The sequence below is a fragment of the Bos indicus x Bos taurus genome, chromosome 5 (assembly GCF_003369695.1).
Source record: "Bos indicus x Bos taurus breed Angus x Brahman F1 hybrid chromosome 5, Bos_hybrid_MaternalHap_v2.0, whole genome shotgun sequence".
Classification (NCBI taxonomy): Eukaryota; Metazoa; Chordata; class Mammalia; order Artiodactyla; family Bovidae; genus Bos; species Bos indicus x Bos taurus.
The window spans coordinates 4,710,929-4,734,265 of NC_040080.1; the positions used below are offsets into that span (position 1 = coordinate 4,710,929).

Below are 23,337 nucleotides of genomic sequence, written 5' to 3' on the forward strand. Positions count from 1 at the left end.
CCCTGAACGACAATGCTGGACAGAGGCCCCTGGCCCCGAGGGGTGCTCACCCTAATGCTCCGCCTGGCCCTCGGGGTCCCGCCCTCACCTACTGCACAGCCGGGACCCCTCCTGTCACCCGAGCCTCCCCCTCACTCAGCTGGGAACCAGAGGTTCCCCTCCACCCCACCCAAGCCTGGAGGGCACCCACCTCCTGTCAAACTCCTTGTAGGCACTCTGGAGCCAGCGTAGGGACGGCTTGTTCTGGCTGTTCAGCCCGTAGTGGAAGTAGACGATGGTGTAATCGCTCTCCACGTACTGGTCCAGCGTGTACTTCAAATACCTGGGCACAGAGCGTGGGACACAGTTATGAGCATCTCACGTTGATCAAAATGCCTCCCCCGTAACGGAGCTGTGGTCACCCAGCAGGGGCCAACACCGGGCCATGGGGGACGCTTCCAGGTCAATGCTGAGAATCCACCTGCAGGGGGCCTAGTCCTCGTTCCTCTCTCTTTCTTGTTCGGCTGTGCTCTTGTGTGGCCCATGGGAGCTGTTCCCTGACCAGGGATCGAAAACAAGCCCCGTGCATTGGGAGCATGGAGTTCTAACCACTGGACTGCCTGGGAAGTCCCTAGTCCTCATTTCTCAGATGATAACTGAGGCTCAGAGATGTTAAGTAACTTACCTGACTTTTCTCTCCCTCCACAGCCAGGGAGTAGATGTGATGCCTTGAAAGTGGCCCCCAAAAGACTTCCAGTGTCAAATCCCCAGAACCCTCGATTGTGGTCATATTTGGAAGAGGCTCTTAGTAGACGTGATTAAGAAAAGGCTCCTCAGAGGAGTTAGTCCTGGATTATCCACTTTAGGTCACTTCAGTTCAGTTGCTCAGTCATGTCCGACTCTTTGTGACCCCATGGACTGCAGCACGCCAGGACTCCCCATCCATCACCAGCTCCCAGAGTTTACTCAAACTCATGTCCATTGAGTCGGTGATGCCATCCAACCATCTCATCCTCTGTCATCCCCTTCTCCTCCTGCCCTCAATCTTTCCCAGCATCAGGGTCTTTTCAAATGAGCAGCTCTTCACATCAGGTGGCCAAAGTATTGGAGTTTCAGCTTCAACAGCAGTCCTTCCAATGTACATTCAGGACTGATTTCCTTTAGGATGGACTGGTTGGGTCTCCTTGCAGTCCAAGGGACTCTCAAGAGTCTTCTCCAACACCACAGTTAAAGAGCATCAATTTTTTGGCGCTCAGCTTTCTTCACAGTCCAACTCTCACATCCATACATGACCACAGGAAGAACCATAGCCTTGACTAGACAGACCTTTGTTGGCAAAGTAATGTCTCTGCTTTTTAATATGTTGTCTAGGTTGCTCATAACTTTTCTTCCAAAGAGTAAGCATCTTTTTATTTCATGGCTGCAGTTACCATCTGCACTGATTTTGGAGCCCCCCCAAAAATAAAGTCAGCCACTGCTTCCACTGTTTCTCCATCTATTTGCCATGAAGTGATGGGACCGGATGCCATGATCTTAGTTTTCTGAATGTTGAGCTTTAAGTCAACTTTTTCACTCTCCTCTTTCATCAAGAGGCTCTTTAGTCCTTCTTCATTTTCTGCCATAAGGGTGGTATCATCTGCATATCTGGGGTTATTGATATTTCTCCCAACAATCTTGATTCCAGCTTGTGCTTCCTCCAGCCCAGCGTTTCTCATGATGTACTCTGCATATAAGTTATATAAACAGGGTGACAATATACAGCCTTGACGTACTCCTTTTCCTATTTGGAACCAGCCTGTTGTTCCATGTCCAGTTCTAACTGTTGCTTCCTGACCTGCATACAGGTTTCTCAAGAGGCAGGTTAGGTGGTCTGGTATTCCTATCTCTTTCAGAATTTTCCACAGTTTATTGTGTTCCACACAGTCAAAGCAAGAATCCCTTAGAAGAAACGGAGTAGCCATCATGGTCAACAAAAGAGTCCGAAATGCAATACTTGGATGCAGTCTCAAAAACGACAGAATGATCTGTTTGTCTGCAAGGCAAACCATTCAATATCACGGTAATCCAAGTCTATGCCCCAACCAGTAATGCTGAAGAAGCTGAAGTTGAATGGTTCTATGAAGACCTACAAGACCTTCTAGAATTAACACCCAGAAAAGATGTCCTTTTCATTATAGGGGACTGGAATGCAAAAGTAGGAAGTCAAGAAACACGTGGAGTAACAGCAAATGTGGCCTTGGAGCACAGAATGAAGCAGGGCAAAGGCTAATAGAGTTCTGCCAAGAGAATGCATTGGTCATAGCAAACACCCTCTTCCAACAACACAAGAGAAGACTCTACAGGTGGACATCACCAGATGGTCAACACTGAAATCAGATTGATCATATTCTTTGCAGCCAAAATGGAGAAGCTCTATACAGTTAGAAAAAAAAAAAAAGACCGGAAGCTGACTGTGGCTCAGATCATGAACTCCTTATTGCCAAATTCAGACTTAAATTGAAGAAAGTGGGGAAATACCATGTTCTAGGAAAGACCATACCTAGACCATTCAGGTATGACCTAAATCAAATCCCTAGAAGTGAGAAATAGATTTAAGGGACTAGATCTGATAGACAGAGTGCCTGATGAACTATGGACAGAGGTTCCTGACACTGTACAAGAGACAGGGAGCAAGACCATCCCCAAGAAAAAGAAATGCAAAAAAGCAAAATGGCTCTTTGAGGAGGCCTTACAAATAGTTGTGAAAAGAAGAGAAGTGAAAAGCAAAGGAGAAAAGGAAAGATATACCCATTTGAATGCAAAGTTCCAAAGAATGGCAACGAGAGATAAGAAAGCCTTTCTCAGTGATCAGTGCAAAGAAATAGAGGAAAACAATAGAATGGGAAAGACTAGAGATCTCTTCAAGAAAATTAGAGATACCAAGGGAACATTTCATGCAAAGATGGGCTCAATAAAGGACAGAAATGGTATGGACCTAACAGAAGCAGAAGATATTAAGAAGAGGTGGCAAGAATACACAGAAGAACTGTACAAAAAAGGCCCAGATAATCACGTTGGTGTGATCACTGACCTAGAGCCAGACATCCTGGAATGTGAAGTCGGGTGGGCCTTAGAAAGCATCACTACGATCAAAGCTAGTGGAGGGGATGGAATTCCAGTTGAGCTATTTCAAATCCTAAAGGATGATGCTGTGAAAGTGCTGCACTCAATATACCAGCAAATTTGGAAAACTCAGCAGTGGCCACAGGACTGGAAAAGGTCAGTTTTCATTCCAATCCCAAAGAAAGGAATGCCAAAGAATGCTCAAACTACTGCACAATTACACTCATTTCACACACTAGTAAAGTAATGCTTAAAATTCTCCAAGTGAGGTTTCAGCAATACATGAACCGTGAACTTCCAGATGTTCAAGCTGGTTGTAGAAAAGGCAGAGGAACCAGAGATCAAATTGCCAACATCTGCTGGATCATTGAAAAAGCAAGAGAGTTCCAGGAAAACACCTATTTCTGCTTTATTGACTATGCCAAAGCCTTTGACTGTGTGGAATATCCTGGGGCGGGGGGGCACTGAATGCAAGCTCTCACATCCTAGTTAAGACGTCTTAAAAGAGGAAAGCCACAGAGCGGAGTCAGCTACGCGAAGACAGAGGCGGAGCAGAGAGCAACGCGGCCACCAGGCCAGGAGGGTGTGAACTCGCTGACAGCCACCCCGCCAGAAGCTGCAGGAGGCAAGAAATGTTCCTCTGCTGGAGGCGAGGCCTCCTCTGGGAGGACTGTGGCCCCGCAGACACAACTCCCGGCCCCCGCAACTGGGGGAGAATCAATGTGCTACGTTACACCACTCGGAGTTTGGTGATTTGTTGCAGTGGCCACAGGAAACTGACACCCAGGATGGGCTGGGGTTCAAACCCAGGCCTAACTCAGCCCTTCCGCTTCAGACTCCTCGCTGTCCGGCTGTCTGTCCAGAAGCAAGCGATTCCTCCTTTTCAGATCTGCTCCTAACGTGCTTTCTCTTGGGTTTCCCAGGTGGTGCTGGAGGTAAGAATCTGCCTGCCATCGCAAGAGACGTGGGTCCGATGGGGTCGGGAACATCCCTTGGAGGAGGAAGTGGCCACCCACTCCAGTATTCTTGCCTGGAGAATCCCATGGACAGAGGAGCCTGGCGGGCTACAGTCCTTGGGGCCAAAGAGAGCTGGACACCACTGAGCATGCACACGCACGTTTTCTTTTTACTGGAAAGTAGACCCGCTTCTGTCACTCGACCACACTCCTCGGGATAAACTCTACAAATCCCGCGGTCAGTCTCCGGGCTGCAGAGCGTGCTCCTTCCTGGCCACGCGCATGTGACCTGCCTGAAAAGCCCTGGTCCAGCCACCTGCTCTTGAGCTGCAGATGGAGCTCTCCTGACCCCGTCAGCAATCTGGCTCCCGATGTACAGCGGGTTCGGCCAGGTTCTTGCACCTCAGGTGGTCTGAGTCATTCATCATTTAGAAGCACAGCCCGTGATTAATCTGGCCCGGCGCTCCAGGAATTCAGGCACAGCTTCTCTGAGTCAGTGGTGGGGCCGGCGCTCCAGGAATTCAGGCACGGCTTCTCTGAGTTGGTGGTAGGACCGCAGCCGCCTTCCCTGGGAGCCTGGCAAACACAGCCCGCCAGAGCCCTGGGGCCGCTCTGTCTTCAGCAGCTGGTGGAGGACCCAGCAAACAAGTCGGATGCCTGGGGTCCCGGGAATCCTCACAAAACAAGCAGCACGAAGGCTTCCGGACGCTTCTACGATCCAACTGTGCCTTCGCTCACTTGAGAGTGTGGGGCTCCAGGCCACAGTCGTGGCATCGAGCTCTGGCTGGGCTTTCGCAGTCGAGAGAAAAGTGGATCTAGAAGCAGTGACAGCAGATTCAGGCCCCCGAGCCGTCCCAGCAGCGGGCGAGTCTGCCCTGGGCCAGACTTCGTGCCTCTGTCCCTCACAAGGGGACACAGACATTCCCAGGGACGCCCAGCACGGGGCTGGGGCTTGACCAAGTGAGTGAAGAGCCATCGGCACGTGGTCGGAGAGCAGAATCCGACGGCTGAGCAGGAAATGCCCGGGACACGGGGTCCAGGTAAGTCAGATGGGCCCGGCAGGTAACCTGGGCGGAGACTCGGCCCCCAGCAGGACCTGCTGGGCGGGAGGGCACTTCACTTGATTTCAAGCAGCCTCGGTGGCCTCGGCACGCAGCTTTCTCCTTCCCGGGCCGAGTCCCTCACCAGACCTGAGGTCGTCTGCTCACTGGGGCGACTCCGGGTGGGAGCTTTGCAAAGGGGACCACGCCAGCTCTCCCAACGCTCTCGGGGTCCGGCTGGGGAGGGGGAACTGGGGCCAGCGCGGCCTCACAGAGCGTAGGGACAGGGCAGAGGACGAGGCCCCTGCGGGCCAGGGGCAGTGGGGAGGGCTGTCTCCCGAGCAGACACAGAGGGCGGCCTGCGTGGCTTAGAGGGGCACAGGCATCGGCCCTGCGGGGGGGCCTGCCACCTGGCACTAATGACAGCCCTCAGGACCCGAGAGTCCACCGCAGTCTGTTAGCCTTTGACCCCGAACATCCTCTCTGTGCTGAGAGTGATGGAGAGGCACCTGCCGAGGGAGAGGGACACACATGGGAGGGGGCGCCGACAGAGGAGGGACGGTGGGGCGGGGGGCATGGAGGGGGCACAGGACAGACTTACTCCAGCAGCCGCCTGTGGTTGAGCTCGTGGGAGGGGGGCATCCGGCAGCAGCAGAACGTGATGACTCGTCTTCCGAAGCGGTCCTCCCCTGCGGGGCAGATGGGTGTGAGCCCTGGTCCCGGCCTGACACCGGAGGCGGCCGTCTCCCCCCATGCCCTCCGGCTATCACCAAAGACGGCCTCCGTGCAGCCCACCCGAGCTAAGAGGCGCAGGCGGCCAGGGTGAGGGGGCAGCAGCGCCTGTCAGATGTGTGTTGCTACCTGAGGATCTGGGTGCCTTGGCCAAGGTCGCCATCACCACCCCTTATACCCCAGAGCCCACGCCTGCTGAACCCAGAGCTCAGACAAGGTCCCCCAGTCGTTTCCTGGCTGGTTACAGGAAGGCCGTGCGTGTGCGCTCAGCGATGTCCACCGCTTCACAACCCCATGGACTGTAGCCCGCCTGGCTCCTCTGTCCACAGGATCCTCCAGACAAGAGTACGGGGGGTGGGGTACCATTTCCTCCTCCAGGGGATCTTCCCAACTCAGGGATCGAACCCATGTCTCCTACACGGGCAGGTGGATTCTTTACCACTGAGCCACCTGGGAAGCCCTACAGGAAGATTATCAGAAAACAGAAAGGTGCCCTTCCAGAAGTGTCTGTGACTCTGAACTCACTGTAACTTACTGTAAACAAGTATTTACAGCTGTTGTCAGATGTTTACTTAAAATAAGAAATGACAGCAGAGCATCTTCATTCCTCCACCCACCCTACCCCAGCTCTGAAAGGCAATGCATCAAGCTCTCACGCCTGGCCAGGACGGCTTTTTGTTATTTAGGGCACATCCGTTTCTCCCGGGAGCCCGCGAGCCGCTCCGACCTTCAGAATGTGAGAGTCATTTTGGTTTCCAAAGACAGCGGCCTTTTCACAGGTTCCTTGAGAATTCTGGTCATGGTTTCTGTTTGTTTAGAAGGCGCTTGTTGAAAGGACTGCTGGGGGCCCAGGCATTTATCTGCTTCCCTTGCCAGCTGGGCATTTCCATCTGGGCACAAAACCTTCGATGGCTGTGCCTGGAGGTACAAAGTGTTTTCCAAATGATGTTTCTAGCAGCGTGGCGGCCAGGCTCCACAGCTCACCTGAGCCTGTGCTCGCCTGTGAGAGGGAAGGAGAGGGACGACTTTGCTTCTGAAGATGTGAACTGTTTTGTGTGGCGACTGGAGGAATAGGGAATTAAGTGCCCCTGGCGCTGAAAGAGAAGGTCGACCTCCACGCTGAGATGTCAGCATAGGAACCAGACCAAGTGGAGACTCTTGGGGATGTGCTGAGTGATTGGTCAATGGAAGGCCAGGCCAACACACACTCATTGCAGGCTCACCGTGCACCCAGCTCTGGAGAGAAAAGGCCAGACGTGGTCCCCACTGGTCCACGGTCAAGGGGAAAGGACAGTGATGGAGTGCTAGGGGTCTTTGGCTCGGCTCTTCAATCCCCTCTCTGAAAACCTCTGAGGGCTCCGGCAGCCACGTCCACCTCCGCAGGGACTTCCCAGATGGGGGGTGCTATCCTCCACAGGCTGGCCCTCACTTCAGACACCAGCTATGTGTCAAGGATCCCCAGGCCTCCCTGTTTTTGTCCAGCTGCCTATAGATTCCAAGGTTCCCACTACCCGCCTCACAACTGATCACTCATTGGCTCACAGAACTCTGGAAAGTGCTAGACTTACAATCACCTTTACTATAAAGGATACAAGGCAGAACCAGGCAAGAGGGGAGATGCACCGGGAGTCGGGCAGCCCTGGCCCAGCCTCTCTGCAACGCGGGGATAAGACACCTGATTGGGGGGCGGACAGGAAGGCTTGCATCCATAGTTGGAAGAAAGCCTTGCTGAGCTGGCACACATCAGGCGCTCGATAAAGGTGGCCCATTAGTCACCACATGCCCGGTGGATGGTGGGTGTGTGCACGTGTGCTGTTTCATCGGTGGTGAGAAAAACCGAGGTCCAGAGACACCAACAGGTGAGCCTCAGAGCTGGGCTCCTGCTCACGGCTGGCTGGCTTCCGGGGCAGCGCCCCCAGGCCGGCCTCCTCTGCCCCCAACATTCCCAGCAAGGAGGCCGTCACAGCCCCGAAGCCCCCGCAGCCTTGAGGAGCCCCCGGGACCCCCAGGCTCCCGCCCACTGAGCAGTTACAGGGCATTTGCGTTAACCACCCCCATCAGGATGAGTCAATGGCCTCCCGCTCTCCAGCAACACAGGCCGGTGTATGGAAAACGGGCTTCGAAATTGTCATATGGGAGGAAATGAAAACTATCAATAAAATGTAGACTCTACAAGGCACTGGTTTAATTCACGACCCCATCTTCTCCCCTCGCTGGTTCACAACACAACATCACTCACGGTCTCCAAGACGGAGAAGCCCCGTTTCTGCAGAAAGAAATGAGTCCCGTGCCGCGACCGTGACATGCCTGTCACCATCCATCACCAGCTCCGAGAGAGAAGGACGGTTAAAATGCACAGCGACCTCCCCGGGACCAACGAGGGAGTGTGTCTGGGTTTTAAGGTTGCTACCCTTTTACTGCGGGAGTGAAAGGGGATTCGCAGACTCACTTTGTCTGTGTCCTGCAGGAAAAGCCCAGCCAGGGTCTGAAGGGTTGTGAGGAGCGCCCCAGCCGTGAGGATGCAGACTGGACGCCAGCAGGACCAAGTCTGGCATCTGCCTCTCCTATCTCTTCTCGGCCGCTCGCCTCTGACCCTCGGGTGGAACCTCCGCTCTGCCCACCCCTGCTTTCCAACTTCTAATCTCACCCCTGAGCTCACAGCCCCAGACGCAGACTGCAGTTTCAGAAAGTGACCACTCCGTAAAGTAGTCATTTTTTATTTCTTATTTTTGGCTTGCGGGACTTGTCAGTTCCCTGACCAGGGATGGAACCTGGGCCCTCGGCAGTGAGAGCATGGAATCCTAGCCACGGAACTGCCAGGGAATTTCCTAAGATGTTTCTGTATGCATGTATGTAGTCTTGGCCACGCTGTGCAGCACATACGATCTTATGGGAGGATCCCAGCCAGGGATCCAACCTGTGCCCCCTGCACTGGTTGCCACCAGTTTTGCCCACTGGACCACCAGGGAAGTCCCTCCCTAAAATATTTAAATCAGTGCTATCCTGAGACTTGAAAAGTCTTCAAAGCTCCCATTTGGCCAAATACATAGTTCTTTAAGTAATAATGAGAGGTCATTCAACAATTACTTTTGACAAGACGCTCTGGTTCCGGCCGTGGTCCTGACATTCAGCAGGTCGGGGAGGCAGCCCCTGGGAGCAGAATTAGGAGGCAGCTTGGTGGGGTGACGTCTGGTATACCTGAAGTGGGCCCCTTGGCGGGTGGCAGTCCTAAACTGTCACATGCCACCTGCTGGAGAAGCAGGAGAAGGGTCCATGTCCTGAGCTGTGTCCCCGGGGTCCTCAGCTGCAGAGGAGTGTGGACCTGAGATAGGGGCGAGGGGACACAGCTGGACGCCAAGGTGAGGCCTGGGAGGAGGGGGTGGAGGGCTGGTCCTCAGGGAGGGAACCCTGAGGTCTGCTCTCCCTGGGGGCCCCAACTGGAAAAGCCACGGGCTCACCCAGACTCGGACCAGAACTTAACAGCAGGTACAGCCTGGTATTGGCTTGTGGAAGGCAGGTCATGGGACTTTTCAGCATCCCTCACTGCGTGAGAGCCGGTTCCTACGAGAAACGTCCTCGGATGCGTATCTCCATACAGCCTATCGGCAGTGTCTCTAGGGACCCTGACCAACACATTGCCTGTGTGAGACGTGCACGTGAGCAGTGTGGCCCGGATTCCTCAGGGAAAATAAAAGTGATGCAAGAGACTCCCCTCTGGCCAGCTGCTGGGTGTGGGGCCGCTCGCTCCTGAGTTTGGCAGAGGTGTGCTGCTTTTGCCAAGCGGTAGCATAACGGTGTCATGGGTTAGTAAAGCAATCGTATGATTCCGGCCTGTGCTCTTTATAGACGCTGCCTGGTGGCTACTCAGAGCACTCGGGTGATGCTCAGACGGCTGCGCCATGTGCATTGGCAAAACACTGGTGGGTACTTTCTGCTGCGATTTTCAGGCTATGAACACAGCCCTGCCAAGCCCGCCACACACCATGGGCCCTCAGGAAGGCTGGTGCAGCAGCGCTCCCAGGGACCAACCACCCCGCAGGGACTCACCTGCCACCTGCAGGATGCCGTGTCGGGCAACGTCATAGAAGGGGTGGTTCGTGCTCAGCTCGGGGTCTGGGCCAGCCGGGGGCGCCACGGAGGGTGCCGCTGAGGGCCTTCTCGCGGCACCCAGGGCAGCGGCTTCCTCCTCATCTCTCTGCAGCTCTGCGGCAGACGGCAGGGTTAGGGGAGGGTCACTGCATTCCTCAGGAAGGAGGACAGCGAGGGAGCCGCCTGAGGCCTTTTAACAGGACACGCACCTTGCCTTGCTGTGCACCCACTAGGCGCCCACCCTGTGCACCCACTACATGCCTACCTCTGCTGTGCACCCACTATGTGCCCATCTCTGCTGTACACCCACTATGCGCCCACTTAGTGTGTACCCACTACACGCCCATCTCCGCTGTACACCCGCTACCTTCCCACTTGCTGTGCACCCACTATGTGCCCATCTCTGCTGTACACCCACTACGCACCCGCTCAGTGTGCACCCACTATGTGCCTGCCTCTGCTGTGTACCTACCACATGCCCACTTGCTGTGCACCCACTATGTGCCTGCTCAGTGTGCACCCACTATGTGCCCATCTCTGCTGTGAACCCACCATGCACCTGCTCAGTGTACACCCCATGGAAAGAGTAAAATGAGTAAAACGAACCCGGGGGCTGGCTGCTGTCCTCCTCACTGACAGCAGAGGTAACAGGCTCAGAGGAGAGAATGACCCTGGGGTCACAAGGTGTGCCTGAACCCGATTTCCCAGCTCCGAATTCTGACTTGGGCCCTTCCTGAGAGATGCTGACACCAGTGGCTGGCAGGAGGCCGTGGCTGGGGTGAAGGGCAGTAGCTGGGGTCCCTGTGCCACAAGGCAGGAAGAAAGGGCTGCCTTCCCGAAGTTTAGTTTTAGTTTTAGTACAGAACAAATACAGAACAAATCCAGGTTCCTTCAGAAAATGTTTTCAGTTGGAAAAGGAGCAGGAATTTCACATTTCGCGTGAGGGCAGACTTCAGTCTCCAGACACACTGGATGAATACTGTGACCACGAAATTTAATTCTACCCCGAAACCCACGATGGGACCTCGTTTGGAAACTGTGTCTTTAGAGACGAAATGAATTAAGGTGAGGTCACAGTGGATCAGGGTGGACCTTAAATCCAATGCCATGTCCTTACAAGAAGAAGAAAAGGGCTCCCTGGTGGTGCAGTGGTTAAGAATCCTCCTGCCAGTGCAGAGGACACAGGTCCGATCCCTGCTCCAGGAAGACCCCACGTGCCTCCGGGCAGTTAAGCCCATGCCCACAGCTGCTGAGCCCCCGCGCCTCAACTACTGAGACCCACACACCTAAGCCTGTGCTCCTCACGCGAGCAGCCACCCCGACGAGCGGCCCACACACCCCAACGAGGAGTGGCCCCTGCTTGCCGCAAGCAGAGAAAGCCTAAGAGCAGCAGTGAAGACCCAGCACGGCCAAAACTCAACATAAATAGATCTTAAAAAAAAACGAAGAGGAAAGGACACAGAGCCCCAGAGAGAAAACCGCCAATCTCCTCCTGGGACGGGGCTGGAAGAGAGCATACTGTACCTATTTCGGCCAGCTCCTCCAGGTCCAGCCCGGACATGCTCTGCTAGGGCGTAGGGCAGCCCGGAGGCACCGTCCAGACGCCGCCTCCCGAGGATCCAGGCACGGGATCCTTCCGACACCCTGAGGGAGAAGCACGTTGAATCGGCGAACGTTTAACGCAGGAGTGCCGAGCGTGAGGAATAAAGGAGCGCCCTTCACATGGCCTGCTTGCTCTTCAGTTTCCCTCCTTGACAAAGAAAAAGCAGCCACCTCCGAGTTGCCTGGACCTCAGGTCACTTTTGTGTTTGGCTTTCAACCTGCCCAGCGTACCCCCTTCACCCCCGACCCGTGGGAAACTTGCCCCTCGACGAACCACGTGAGGTCCTGGGAGCTGGACCCCTGGACGGTGGCATCCATCCCACGTTTGGGCTCCTATATCTGACCTCGTCCTCTGCAGGTCCTGCCCACTGATGAGTGCATGTGGACGGGGCACCCCCTGCCCAACAGCCCCCTGTCTCAGGAGAGCAGGGCAGAGGGCAGTGGAGGGGGGAAGGGATGTGGAGAGAGAACAGCACCTCCAGGGCAAACACACACTGAGGACAGCATCTTTGCTTCTTCAACACCACCTCACAGATTCACACGCTCACTCCTCTACCCGCTTTATGGAGAGGGCAACTGAGGCCAGCAAAGATCACTTGGAGTGGCGCATGGCTGCACAGCAGGTAATCACCACCAGCTAAGAGTTTGCCACCTGGTTATTCTGTGCCCTGGAGGCTGATGCAAAACCTGTGCAAATCTTTACGTTACTATCCAAACTGTGGAATATTATGGTACATAAAAAGGAATGAAGGACGGACACCTGGTACGACATGGGTGATCCTCGAAAATATTATGCTAAGTGAAAGCGGGGCATGGAACCCACTCCAGTATTCTTGCCTGGAGAATCCCCATGGACAGAGGAGCCTGGACAGCTACAGTCCGTAGGCTCACATAGAGTTGGCCACGACTGAAGCAACTTAGCACGCGTGACAGAAGCCAGACCACAAAAGATGACATGAGTCCATAGAATGAGTCCATTCTAGAAAAGTCTAGAGCAGGCAGACCCACAGAGACAGAGAGTAGGCCACTGGGTACTAGGAAGTGGGGGTGGGGGCGGGCAGAGATTAGGGAGGTGACAGCAAAGCAGAATGGACTCTTTTTGAGGTGAAGAGAATGTCCTAAAATTGACTATGGTGATGGCTGCCCATATCTGCAATTACACTAAAAACCGCAGAACTATAAACTGGTAAATTATATATTTTGTGAATTATATCTTAGTAAAGGTGTTTTTAAAAATGAACAGTGCTAGGTGAAAATGGCACATACAGTTTGGTCTAGCTTTTGAGTAGTGAAAAGAAACAGGACATCGCTTTTATTTACTTATTTGTATTTTGTCGTGCCTCACGGCTTGTGGGATCTTAGGTTCCCTGACCAGGGACTGAACCCGGGTCCCGGCAGTGAAAACTGGTGAGTCCTAACCGCTGGACTGCCAGGGAAGTCTTCAGAACATTGTTTTTAAAATGCTGGCTTCTCTGAGTTCTAGAATTAGGATTTATAAATCCATTTATTTTTCCACGTTTGTCCCTTTTTCATGTTTGCAAAAGCCTGTATTACACTTAATATAAGGTTAAGTCATATGAACTAAATTAATAAGGTTTTATGAATACAAAAACATTTTAAACCTTGACGTCTTTAAAAAAAAAAAAAAAAACCCACTTAGTAGCTAAGTGCCATTTTCCATCTTATTTTACAGATGGGAGAACTGAGGCAGAGATCCGGGAGCCAGCCCCTGAAGCGCGGTGCTGTGGAACTCCAGGCCACTGGCCACAGATACAAAGAGCAGAGGGTCGGGGTGGGGGGCAAGGAGGGAGAGGCCAGCCCCCTCTCCAGGGGGACCCCTCAGAGCCAGCTCAGCGAGGCCACATCTGCCCACTTTGGGGGAGAAGTCAGAGTCCGTGCTGGTCTGTGACAGCTGCCCATGTTCAAACACTGCAATCTAATCTAAAATGAAAAAAAAAATCTGTATGCCCCAAACTCCACAGTTCCACACACCCAGCAGAATGTGTACATCTGTGTGACAAAGGACGTGGGCTGGAGTATTCTGAGCTGTAGCACTAAAACAGCCCCAAACTGGAAACGACCCGTGTCCACAGACAGTGAAGGGAGCTGTCGGTGTGGACGCTGCGTCTCGGTGGGTAGGATGGTGTCGGGTTATTTGGAGAACGTCTTTACGCTCAGATGCTGGAACAGTCAGCAGGGGAGGCGGGAGGGCTGTATCACCTTCTAGGAGTTCAGCTAAGAGAGAGAGAGAGACAGAGAAAGCCCATAACGGATGGCACCAATTTCCAAATCAAGGGGAAAAGCATGTGTTTTCTTAAAAACAGCTGGAGACGGAAGGAGGGCAGGCGGGGGAAGCCCTTGACTGGCTCCATCACCCCGTTTGTCAGAGAACAAAGCTGAGGCCCGTGAGGCGCAGACAGTGGCTCGAGGTCACTCAGGGCGCCTCCCGGGACTCCTGTCTCAGTCTCTCTCCCCTGACGCAGCTGAGCCTGGGGTTCCCGCGTCTCCCCTCTGAGAGCTCTCCACAATCTGGGGGCCACGCCACCAGGGCCTGTTTCCTGGCGTCATTTCAACCAGCCTCCCCCGGCCCCCTGCCGCTGTGAACCCCGCCAGCTGCTCCCCGGGGGGGCACTCTGCTGTCCCGGATGGCTGTGTGGCTTTGCCAAGGGTTGTGCCCTCTCTGGGCCGAGGTGTTGTAAGAGCCCAGCTGGCTGTGGGTGGAAGACCCTGGGCAGGGCACAGGGGGAGAGCCCGCGAGAGGGGAAGGGGTGGGAAAGAGGGGCAGAGACCCCAGGAACAGGGGGGTGAGGGCTCATGGGTCCCTGGCACACCCTTCTACAAGCCCCGCCCCCGACATGTCCTGGCTCCTCTCTGCCTGCAGTTCTGGGGGGTGGGGGTCTCACCGTGATGCCCCTTTTAACACTAGCAGTCCAGACGCTAGATCAGCCCCACCAACAGCCCACACTTAAACCGACGATTGGGCCTGCCTCCACCTCTGCCTGTAGACCCCCGCTGCACACCTGCCCAGGGCCTGCCTTGCCTGCTTTCTTCACAGCTTTCTTCACAGCTCCGGAGGTGGGGTGGGGCTGGGGGTGCAGTGTGCACACAGGATTGGGTTTTCTCCTGGCATCATGCAGGGCACGGAGTACCAGGCAAGGGAAGCCCCACCTGGGCCCCCCGCTCACCTTCTCCATGTCAGGAACATAGGGCTGCCTTCCAAATCCTGCCTTCCCCAAGCTGGGGGGGGCCTGGGAGGGCAGCAGGGGTGAGCCCAGGCCTGAGCCCCTGTACCCAGGCCGGGCAGGGGCCCCCCGCCCCGCCAGCTGCATTGAAAGTGAGAAAAGAAACTCAATCGTCTACGCCCACAGCTCTGAACCCGCCTGGGCGGCCGGTCTGCGGGAGCCCTGGCGGGGTGAACCTGGTCACCAGAGAGCCTGGCTGCCGGGCACAGGGGCCTGGGGGGCTACAGCCTGTCCTGTGGGGGACTTGGGGCCACCCTCTCATTCCACTGACAGCTCATGACAAGCGGGAGGGGCTCCCAAGGTTTGAAGATGGGAGGGTGGCACCCTGTCGGCAGCCCACCCTGAGCGCCCGAGCTCCCAGCCCTGCGTGTCCACCTTGGCAGCACAGCCTGTTACAAACAGCTTGAGAGCAACCAGCTGAGGGCACCGGGGGGAAGCCGGGCACAGGGGTGCCTGATTGGAAACCCAGGGGCTGCTTCCTGGGGGCCAGCCCACCGGGGGAGGAAACATCCAGAACATTCTTGCTTCAAAGCCTCACAGGATGCACTGACACCAGGGTGAGCCACCACGGGGCCCCAGGCCTCCCCCTCGGCTGCCCGAGTGGTGGGGTGAGGGGAGCTCCGGCCAACCCGGGAGCACAGCCTGAAACCCCGACCCTCCGGGGCCAGGAAGGCTTTGTTTTTCCTCCAGACTCTGCCGCAACACCCAGAGTGCTTGTCACTCCTGCTTTTTCCTTTGCAAGCTCAAAACCTGCACCCGGCCGCCTATCTCAAACAGCACAGGCAGCGTTATCCGTTTTGAAGTTTGGGCACCGGGCCCTGAGCGTGTCACACGCAATCCACGCTTTGTTGTGGTGAGGGAGGGCTGGGGGACGGTAACTGTCGGGCTGAGTAGGCCGCAGGCCCATGGTTGAGGGAAATAGAAGGCTCACCTGCCGTCGTGGGCTGCTCACCTGCCGTCGTGGGCTGCTCCCCGGGCTTGGATCAGGGCCCGGGGGCCCACCTTGGCCCCCTGCTGCATGTGCTCAGGGGGACCCCACCCCATGTGGGACGGACACACGGCCAGGGCAGGGGAAGGAAGACGCTCCCCCAACCCCACCCCATGCTGCCCAGGCGATCCTCAGGGAGGCCAGCGTACTGCTCCCATCAGGCCCTGCACAGCTGCTCTCCAGGCCCAGGAGCCCCACGTGGCTCTGATGGGTCGAGAAGGCCCTTGGAGCTGTGAGTTCTGCACCAGCCGTGTGATGGTTGGTTTTATACGTCAACGTGGCTGGGCTACGGTGCCCAGCTGTTTGGTCAAACACCAGCCTAGATGTTGCTGTGAAGGTGTTTGTGGATATGATTAACATTTACAATCAGAATCGGAAAAGGAGTACGCCAAGCCTGTATATTGTCACCCTGCTTATTTAACTTCTATCACCCTGCTTATTTAACTTCTATGTAGAGTATGTCATGCGAAATGCCAGGCTCGGTGAATCACAAGCTGGAATCAAGATTGCCGGGAGAAATACTGACAACCTCAGATATGCAGATGATACTAGTAATGGGAGAGAGTGAGGAGAAACTAATGAGCCTCCTGATGAAGTGAAAGAGGAGAGTGAAAAAGCTGTCTTAAAACGCAACACTCAAGCAACTAGGATCACAGCATCCAGCCCCATCACTTCATGGCAAACAGATGGGGAAAAAGTGGATACAGAGACAGATTTTATTTTCTTGGGCTGCAAAATCACTATGAATGGTGACTGCAGCCATGAAATTACAAGATGCTTGCTCCTTGGAAGAAAAGCTGTGACAAACCCAGACAGCTTAATGAAAAGCAGAGGCATCACTTTGCTGACAAAAGTCCGTCTAGTCAAAGCAATAGTTTTTCCAGTAGTCATGTACGGATGTGAGAGCTGGACCATAAAGAAGGTTGAGGGCTGAAGAACTGATGCTTTTGAAATGTGCTGTTGAAGACTCTCGAGAGTCCCTTGGACTGCAAGGAGATCCAACCAGTCCATCCTAAAGGAAATCAGTTCTGAATATTCATTGGAAGGACTGATGCTGAAGTTGAAGCTTCAATACTTTGGGCACCTGATACAAAGAGCTGACTCATTGGAAAAGCCCCTAATGCTGGGAAAGACTGAAGGCAGGAGAAGAAGGGGATGACAGAGGACGAGATGGCTGGATGGCATCACTGACTCAACAGACATGAGTTTAAGCAAACTCTGGGAGATACTGAAGGACAGGGGAGCCTAGCATGCTGCAATTCAAAGGGTCACAAAGAATTGGACATGGCTTGGTGACTGAACAACAAACCTCACAAATGGACCCTTTCTCCTCGGTGGCAGGCGTCAGAGCACCAGCTCCATCAGCCCCGGCCTCCCTCACCCTCCACCTGGGCCCACACGTCTCATCTCCTCCCGGGCCTCTCACTGCCAAGCCCTTTCCCTCTGAGCCGGGAATCACAAACCTAGGTTGGGGGACATGGACGCTAAGGTGCCACCAGCATCACGAGGCTATGCCAGCTGGAGCTGCAGACCAGGGGCATCAGCACGCAAAAGAGGCTTCTGACCACGTGACGGCTCTACTTATAATTCGGAGCAAAATGGTTTGTTGCTATAAAATTATATTTGCACATTACACAAATAGACCCTCGCAGCAATTATCCTAATGCCGTAGTTACAAATTATCACCTACTTAGCTCAGGCAAATCAGTACCAGACCTAATGCGAGTGGTGCAGGCGATGTGTGGGACGCACAGAGTGAGAGCCTACCCCCATATTTGCACAGCCCCACCCCCCGCTCAGGACAGGGGCGCTGATGAGAGGCTCTGTGCGGAGGGCGGGGTGGGCTCGAGGCCATCCAGCGCTGACCCCGTATCGACAGGGAGGGCACCCAGGGAGAAAGGGGTTGGCAGGGTCCCATCAGGGCAGGGGTGCAAGTCCAGGAGTAAGGGGAGGGGCTGAGAGGGGGGCCACCACTAAGCTGGGACCCCAGAGTCTAGGGGTACACCCCATCAAGAGCAATTTTCACCCTTTTGTCTCAGTGATGTCACAGATTTACAGATACAGATTTGCACTACCCACTCTTCATCACAAACACCACCCTGGACTCTGGCGAGAAGGCAGATGTAGCGGGGCCCGAGGCCACTGGAACCGGGCATGACAGCTGGGGGAAACACCCAAAGGTGGAGACAGCAAGGTCCCAATGAGCTGCGACCTGCTGCACGGCGTTGTCAGAGGCCTGCCCCAAGGGCCAGGGGTGCTGGGCTGAAAAGACAAGGTGGGGTCGGGTGGGGGTCTGCTGAGCGCTGCTGGGGCCGCCCACCTGCTCCTGTGGTTCTTGTAGACACCAGCCTCAAGCCTGGGGGCCGCTCCCCTCCCCAGCATCCCTGGCCCTGCCCTGGTACCCAGTGCTCACTCAGGTGTGCGCCTCTCACCTGCACGGCCCTCAGGGGCGCATCTCAAACCTCTGCACTCCACCCCCGCTGTCTCTGCTCCAGCCACACAGGCCTCAGGCTTGAGCCTCCGCACAGGCCGGGCTGTTCTTGCGTCAGGGCCTTTGCACTTGCTGTCGCCTCTCCCTGCAACACATCGCAACCGCAGGGAGTGAGTGATCCATATGGTTCCTGTTATGACCATTGGCTCAAGTCCAAGTCAATAATTCAGGCTGAATTCAAATCTGCCTCCTCACTGGTCCCCTTGGAGGTGGGATCCACAGGGATAAACCTCCCCTCCACCTTCAGATCCTTCTGTATAGGAAGATCTGGTTACAGTTTAGCCAGGTCAAATAAAGACTTTTCCTTTGGAAGAGAAGCTATGACAAACATAGACAGCATATTAAAAAGCAGAGACAATACTTTGCTGACAAAGGTCCATATAGTCAAATCTATGGTTTTTCCAGTAGTCATGTACAGATGTGAGAGTTGGACCAAAAAGAAGGATGAGTGTCGAAGAACTGATGCTTTCAAATTGTGGTGCTGGAGAAGACTGTTGACAGCCCCTTGGACAACAAGATCAAACCAGTCAATACTAAAGGAAATCAACCCTGAATATTCACTGGAAGGACTGATGCTGAAGCTGAGGCTCCAATACTTTGGTCCCCTGATGCGAAGAGCCGATGCACTGGAAGAGACCCTGATGCTGGGAAAGTTTGAGGGCGGGAGAAGGGGACGACAGAGCACAAGACGGCTGGATGGCACCACCGACTCAATGGACAGGAGTTTGAACAAACTCTGGGAGACGGTGAATTACAGGGAAGCCTGGAGTGCTGCAGTCCACGGGGTCGCAAAGAATTGGACACAATTGAGCAACTGAACGACAATAATGCAGCCAGAGAGAAAAGCACCCCAAGTCCCGGGGGTGATCAGGCCACCCGTACTTTCCAGAGCCAGGGACCTGGTTCTGCCCTCTCTGTGTCCGGTCCAGAGACCCCTCTGTACCCTGCAGCGTTGACCCCAGCCCCTGCGCTGGCACTGTGAGCAAGCAGAACGGAGGAAGAGTCAGGGGAATGGGTTCCAGGCCGGGTCACTCCTACTCAGGGGGCCTCCTCAGTGAGGCCAGTCCGCCCCCTCAGACCCTACTTCCCTACCTGTGAAATGGGCACAAACCCCGCCCTCCACCAGTACCACAGTGACGATCAAATAAAGTCCAGATGAGCCATCATTCTGAAGGGTTGGGCACTCCAGAGGCAGGTGAACAGTAGTGGTCACCAGGGCTGTGCAAGCCAGGTGGTGATCAGAAGACAACATTAATCTTATTCAGATCCTGATAAACAGTAACTTATTTACGGCCCAACTCTCACATCCATACTGGAAAAACCACAGCTTTCACTCTGGACCTTTGTCAGCAAAGTAATATCTCTGCTTTTTAATATGCTGTCTAGGTTGGTCATTGGAGAAGGAAATGGCAACCCACTCCAGTGTTCTTGCCTGGAGAATCCCAGGGACGGGGGAGCCTAGTGGGCTGCCATCTATGGGGTCGCACAGAGTCGGACACGACTGAAGTGACTTAGCGTAGCAGGTTGGTCATAGCTTTTCTTCCAAGGAACAAATGTCTTTTAATTTCATGGCTGCAGTCACCATCTGCAGTGATTTTGGAGTCCCCCCAAAATAAAGTCTCTCACTGTTTCCATTGTTTTCCCATCTATTTGCCATGAAGTGATGGGACCAGATGCAATGATCTTAGTTTTTTGAATGTTGAGTTTTAAGCCAGCTTTTTCCTTCTCCTTTTCACTTTCATTAAAAGGCTCTTCAGTTCCTCTTTGCTTTCTGACATAAGGGTGGTGTCATCTGCGTATCTGAGGTTACTGATATTTCTCCCGGCAATCTTGATTCTAGTCTGTGCTTCATCCAGCCCGGCATTTCACATGATGTACTCTGCATATAAGTTAAATAAGCAGGGTGACAATATACAGCCTTGACGTACTCCTTTCCCAATTTGGAACCAGTCCGGTTCTAACTGTTGCTTCTTGACCTGCATACAAATTTCTTAAGAGGCAGGTCAGGTGGTCTGGTATCCACATCTCTTGAAGAACTTTTCACAGTTTGTTGTGATCCACACAGTCAAAGGCTTTGGCATAGTCAATAAAGGAGAGGTTTTTCTCTCTTCCTTTTTCAATGATCCAGCAGATGTTGGCAATTTGATCTCTGGTTCTTTTGCCTTTTCTAAATCCAGTTTGAACATCTGCAAGTTCTTGGTTCATGTACTGTTGAAGCCTTGCTTGGAGAATTGAGCATTACTTTGCTAGCATGTGAGATGAGTGCAATTGTGTGGTAGTTTGAGCATTCTTTGGCATTGTCTTTCTTTGGGATTAGAATGAAAACTGACCTTTTCCAATCCTGTCGCCACTGCTGAGTTTTCCAAACTTGCTGGCATATTGAGTGCAGGACTTCCACAGCAACATCTTTCAGGATTTGAAATAGCTCAACTGGAATTCCATCACCTCCACTAGCTTTGTTTATAGTGATGCTTCCTCAGGCCCACTTGACTTCGCATTCCAGGATGTCTAGGTGGGTGATCACACCATCGTGGTTATTTGGGTCGTGAAGATCTTTTTTGTACAGTTCTTCTGTGTATTCTTACCTCTTAATATCTTCTGCTTCTGTTAGGTCCCTACCATTTCTGTCCTTTATTGAGCCCATCTTTGCATGAAATGTTCCCTTGGTAATTTTTGAAAAGATCTCTATAGTCTTTCCCATTCTATTGCTCTCCTCTATTTCTTTGCACTGATCACTGAGGAAGGCTTTCTTATCTCTCCTTGCTATTCCATGAAAGTGAAAGTGAGAGTCGCTCAGTCTTGTCCGACTCTTTGCAACCCCATGGACTATACAGTCCATGGAATCCTCCAGGCCAGAATACTGGAGTGGGTAGTCTTTCCTTTCTCCAGGGGATCTTCCCAAGCCAGGGATCAAACACAGGTCTCCCGCATTGCAGGCAGATTCTTTATCAGCTGAGCCACAAGGGAAGCCCGAAAATACTGGAGTGGTAGCCTATCCCTTCTCCAGCAGATCTTCCCGACCCAGGAATCGAACCGGGGTCTCCTGCATTACAGGCAGCTTCTTTACCAACTGAACTATCAGGGAAATCCTTGGAATATCACAAATTCTTCAGTAATCCATCAGCCCTCCCACATACAATGCAAGCTGTTACAACAGCAAGCTGTTACACAGCTCCCCGACCTGGGAGCTCTGGGTGGGAGCAGAGCCCTTCACAGCGGAAAGAGCCCGCAGAGGCCCCTAGAACTTGACCCCAGGGGGTCACAGCCCCCGGAGGAGGTGCTTTCTGGAAGCCCCACACAGGCCCCGCAGGTTCAAATCTTCCGCCCTCTGGCTTCAACCACCCGCAGCTTTTCTGTGGATGATAAATGCCCTGACCCAGTCCCCAGGAGGCCTCCTTTGTTTTCGTTTTATAACCAGGTAGGGGGAGAGAGTGGGCAGGTTCCCAGAAGGTTCTGGACTCCTGACCTGCCAAACCAGTTCCTTCTATGGAACAGCCACTGGCTCCAGCCATCCAACTTCTTGTGCCCTGCTCTGACCAGGGTCACTGCAGAAAGAAGGGCTGGGGAATAGGTTCCAACCAAGCTCAGTCCCCACAGTCTTCCCTGGGTGTGGGGGGAGGGAGACGACTAGTCCTAAGAGGGGTAAAACATGGATAAAGCTGCCACGCCCTGTTTCAGGCACTCCATATAAATTACATTTGTTTCTTCCTCCCAGGAACCCCCTGAGTAGTTGACAGCACTGCCCGTATTTTATGAGGAAACCAGGGTGCAGGGTGACCGGCTCCTGGCGAGCAATTCTCAGTCACTTGGCCGGGATGAGGGCTCAGGGAGGCAGGCACCAGCGGCAACTGTTGACCAGAGCACAGCCCGCCTGCTCCGAGGCTCAGGACACCCTGCCTGCCTGGGAGGGGAGAAAACGGGGACCCAGGAAACTGGACAGAGGCCAGACCCAGCTGCCAGCAGCCCTGGGAGCCTCCAGGACGATGGCTGGGGTGGTGCCCTCCCCTGGGCATCTCCAAGGGCACCCCCGCGCAGAAGGAAACCTCCGATGTGCCCTGGGTGGCCAGGGAAGCCCCTGGATACACCCATCACATCTTCCTTGAGCATCAGTTTCAATCAAAAGATTGAAGGAAAAGTTAATTTACCTGAAAGGAAACTGAAAGCATTTCTTTTATCCCCAAGCTACTCTCACACAGACTTGAAGAGAAGTCACTGGAAGGCTTGGAATGTCATCCCCCAGGAGGCAGACCTCAGGGCCCTGGGGCTGCCCCTCCCTCTCCCTTCCCACCCTTGCCAGCAAGGGCGTGGACGCTGCTGTCGCAGCTTGGTAGGCTCTCCACTTTCTGCCTGGCCATGTGACCTCAGAAAGTCGTCTAAACCTCCCTGCCTCAGTTTCCTCATCTGTAAAAGGGGACAGTAACAGCCCCTGCTCGTGAGGCATGTGTGAGTGAAGAATAAGGCAATAAGTGTGCAGTTAGGGGACTTCCCTGGTGGTCCAGGGGTTAAGACTCTGCCTTGTAGTTCAGGGGACATGGGTTCGATCCCTGGTTGAGTACTGAGATCCTGCAAGTCGTGAAGCATCTAAGTCCGCGCACCACAACTGCAGAGTCTGTGAGTCCGCGCACCACAACTGCAGAGTCTGTGAGTCCGCGCACCACAACTGCAGAGTCCGGGCACCGCAATGAGATCCTGCGGGCCGAAAGTAAGACCCGGGGCAGCCAAAAGAAAAAAAAGCATGCAGGTAGGTCCTGAGAGCCTCAGCAAAGGTGAGTGTGACCTTCTGGGGAAGGATGGTCAAGGGCGTCACTTTACAGGTCAAAAGGCTGAGTCCCCAGGAGGGAAAGTGACCTGATCAAAAACTAGGTCCCTGACTCTTCCTGGGGCTCCTTGTCCCCATCCTGCTGCTCCTGTGTCTCCGCGTCCCCACTGGTGAAAGAAGGTAAGATCAGGAGGCGGGTGTGCCCGCCAGGCACCTCCAGGGTGGCGGAGCTCTCGCTGTCCCCTCTGTAACCATCCCTGAAAGCCTCTCTGAAAGCCACCATCCATGGTGTGCCCAGGACAGCCTCACATGGCACTGGCTTGTCAGGGAGATGCCAAGATCCATGGGATGTTTAGT

At 54.1% G+C, this 23,337-nt stretch overlaps 1 protein-coding gene across 5 annotated transcripts in view; it reads right to left on the reverse strand.

The window, feature by feature from the left end:
- ARHGAP8 (Rho GTPase activating protein 8) overlaps positions 1 to 23,337 on the reverse strand; it is a 51,308-nt gene that overhangs the window by 26,225 nt on the left and 1,746 nt on the right. For 4 of the 5 annotated variants that reach the window (XR_003510972.1, XM_027540538.1, XM_027540536.1 and 1 more), the window contains exons 2-5: positions 11,423 to 11,542; positions 9,857 to 10,012; positions 5,679 to 5,766; positions 191 to 322 (exon numbers count right to left, since the gene is read on the reverse strand). Coding sequence is in view for 4 of the 5 variants with exons in the window: in XM_027540538.1 (XP_027396339.1) it covers positions 191 to 322; positions 5,679 to 5,766; positions 9,857 to 10,012; positions 11,423 to 11,459 (413 nt within the window). In the remaining variant the exon portion in view is untranslated. Of the gene's footprint in view, positions 1 to 190; positions 323 to 5,678; positions 5,767 to 9,856; positions 10,013 to 11,422; positions 11,543 to 18,162; positions 18,531 to 23,337 lie in introns of those variants that run through there. The other variant, XM_027540537.1, reaches the window with a different exon arrangement.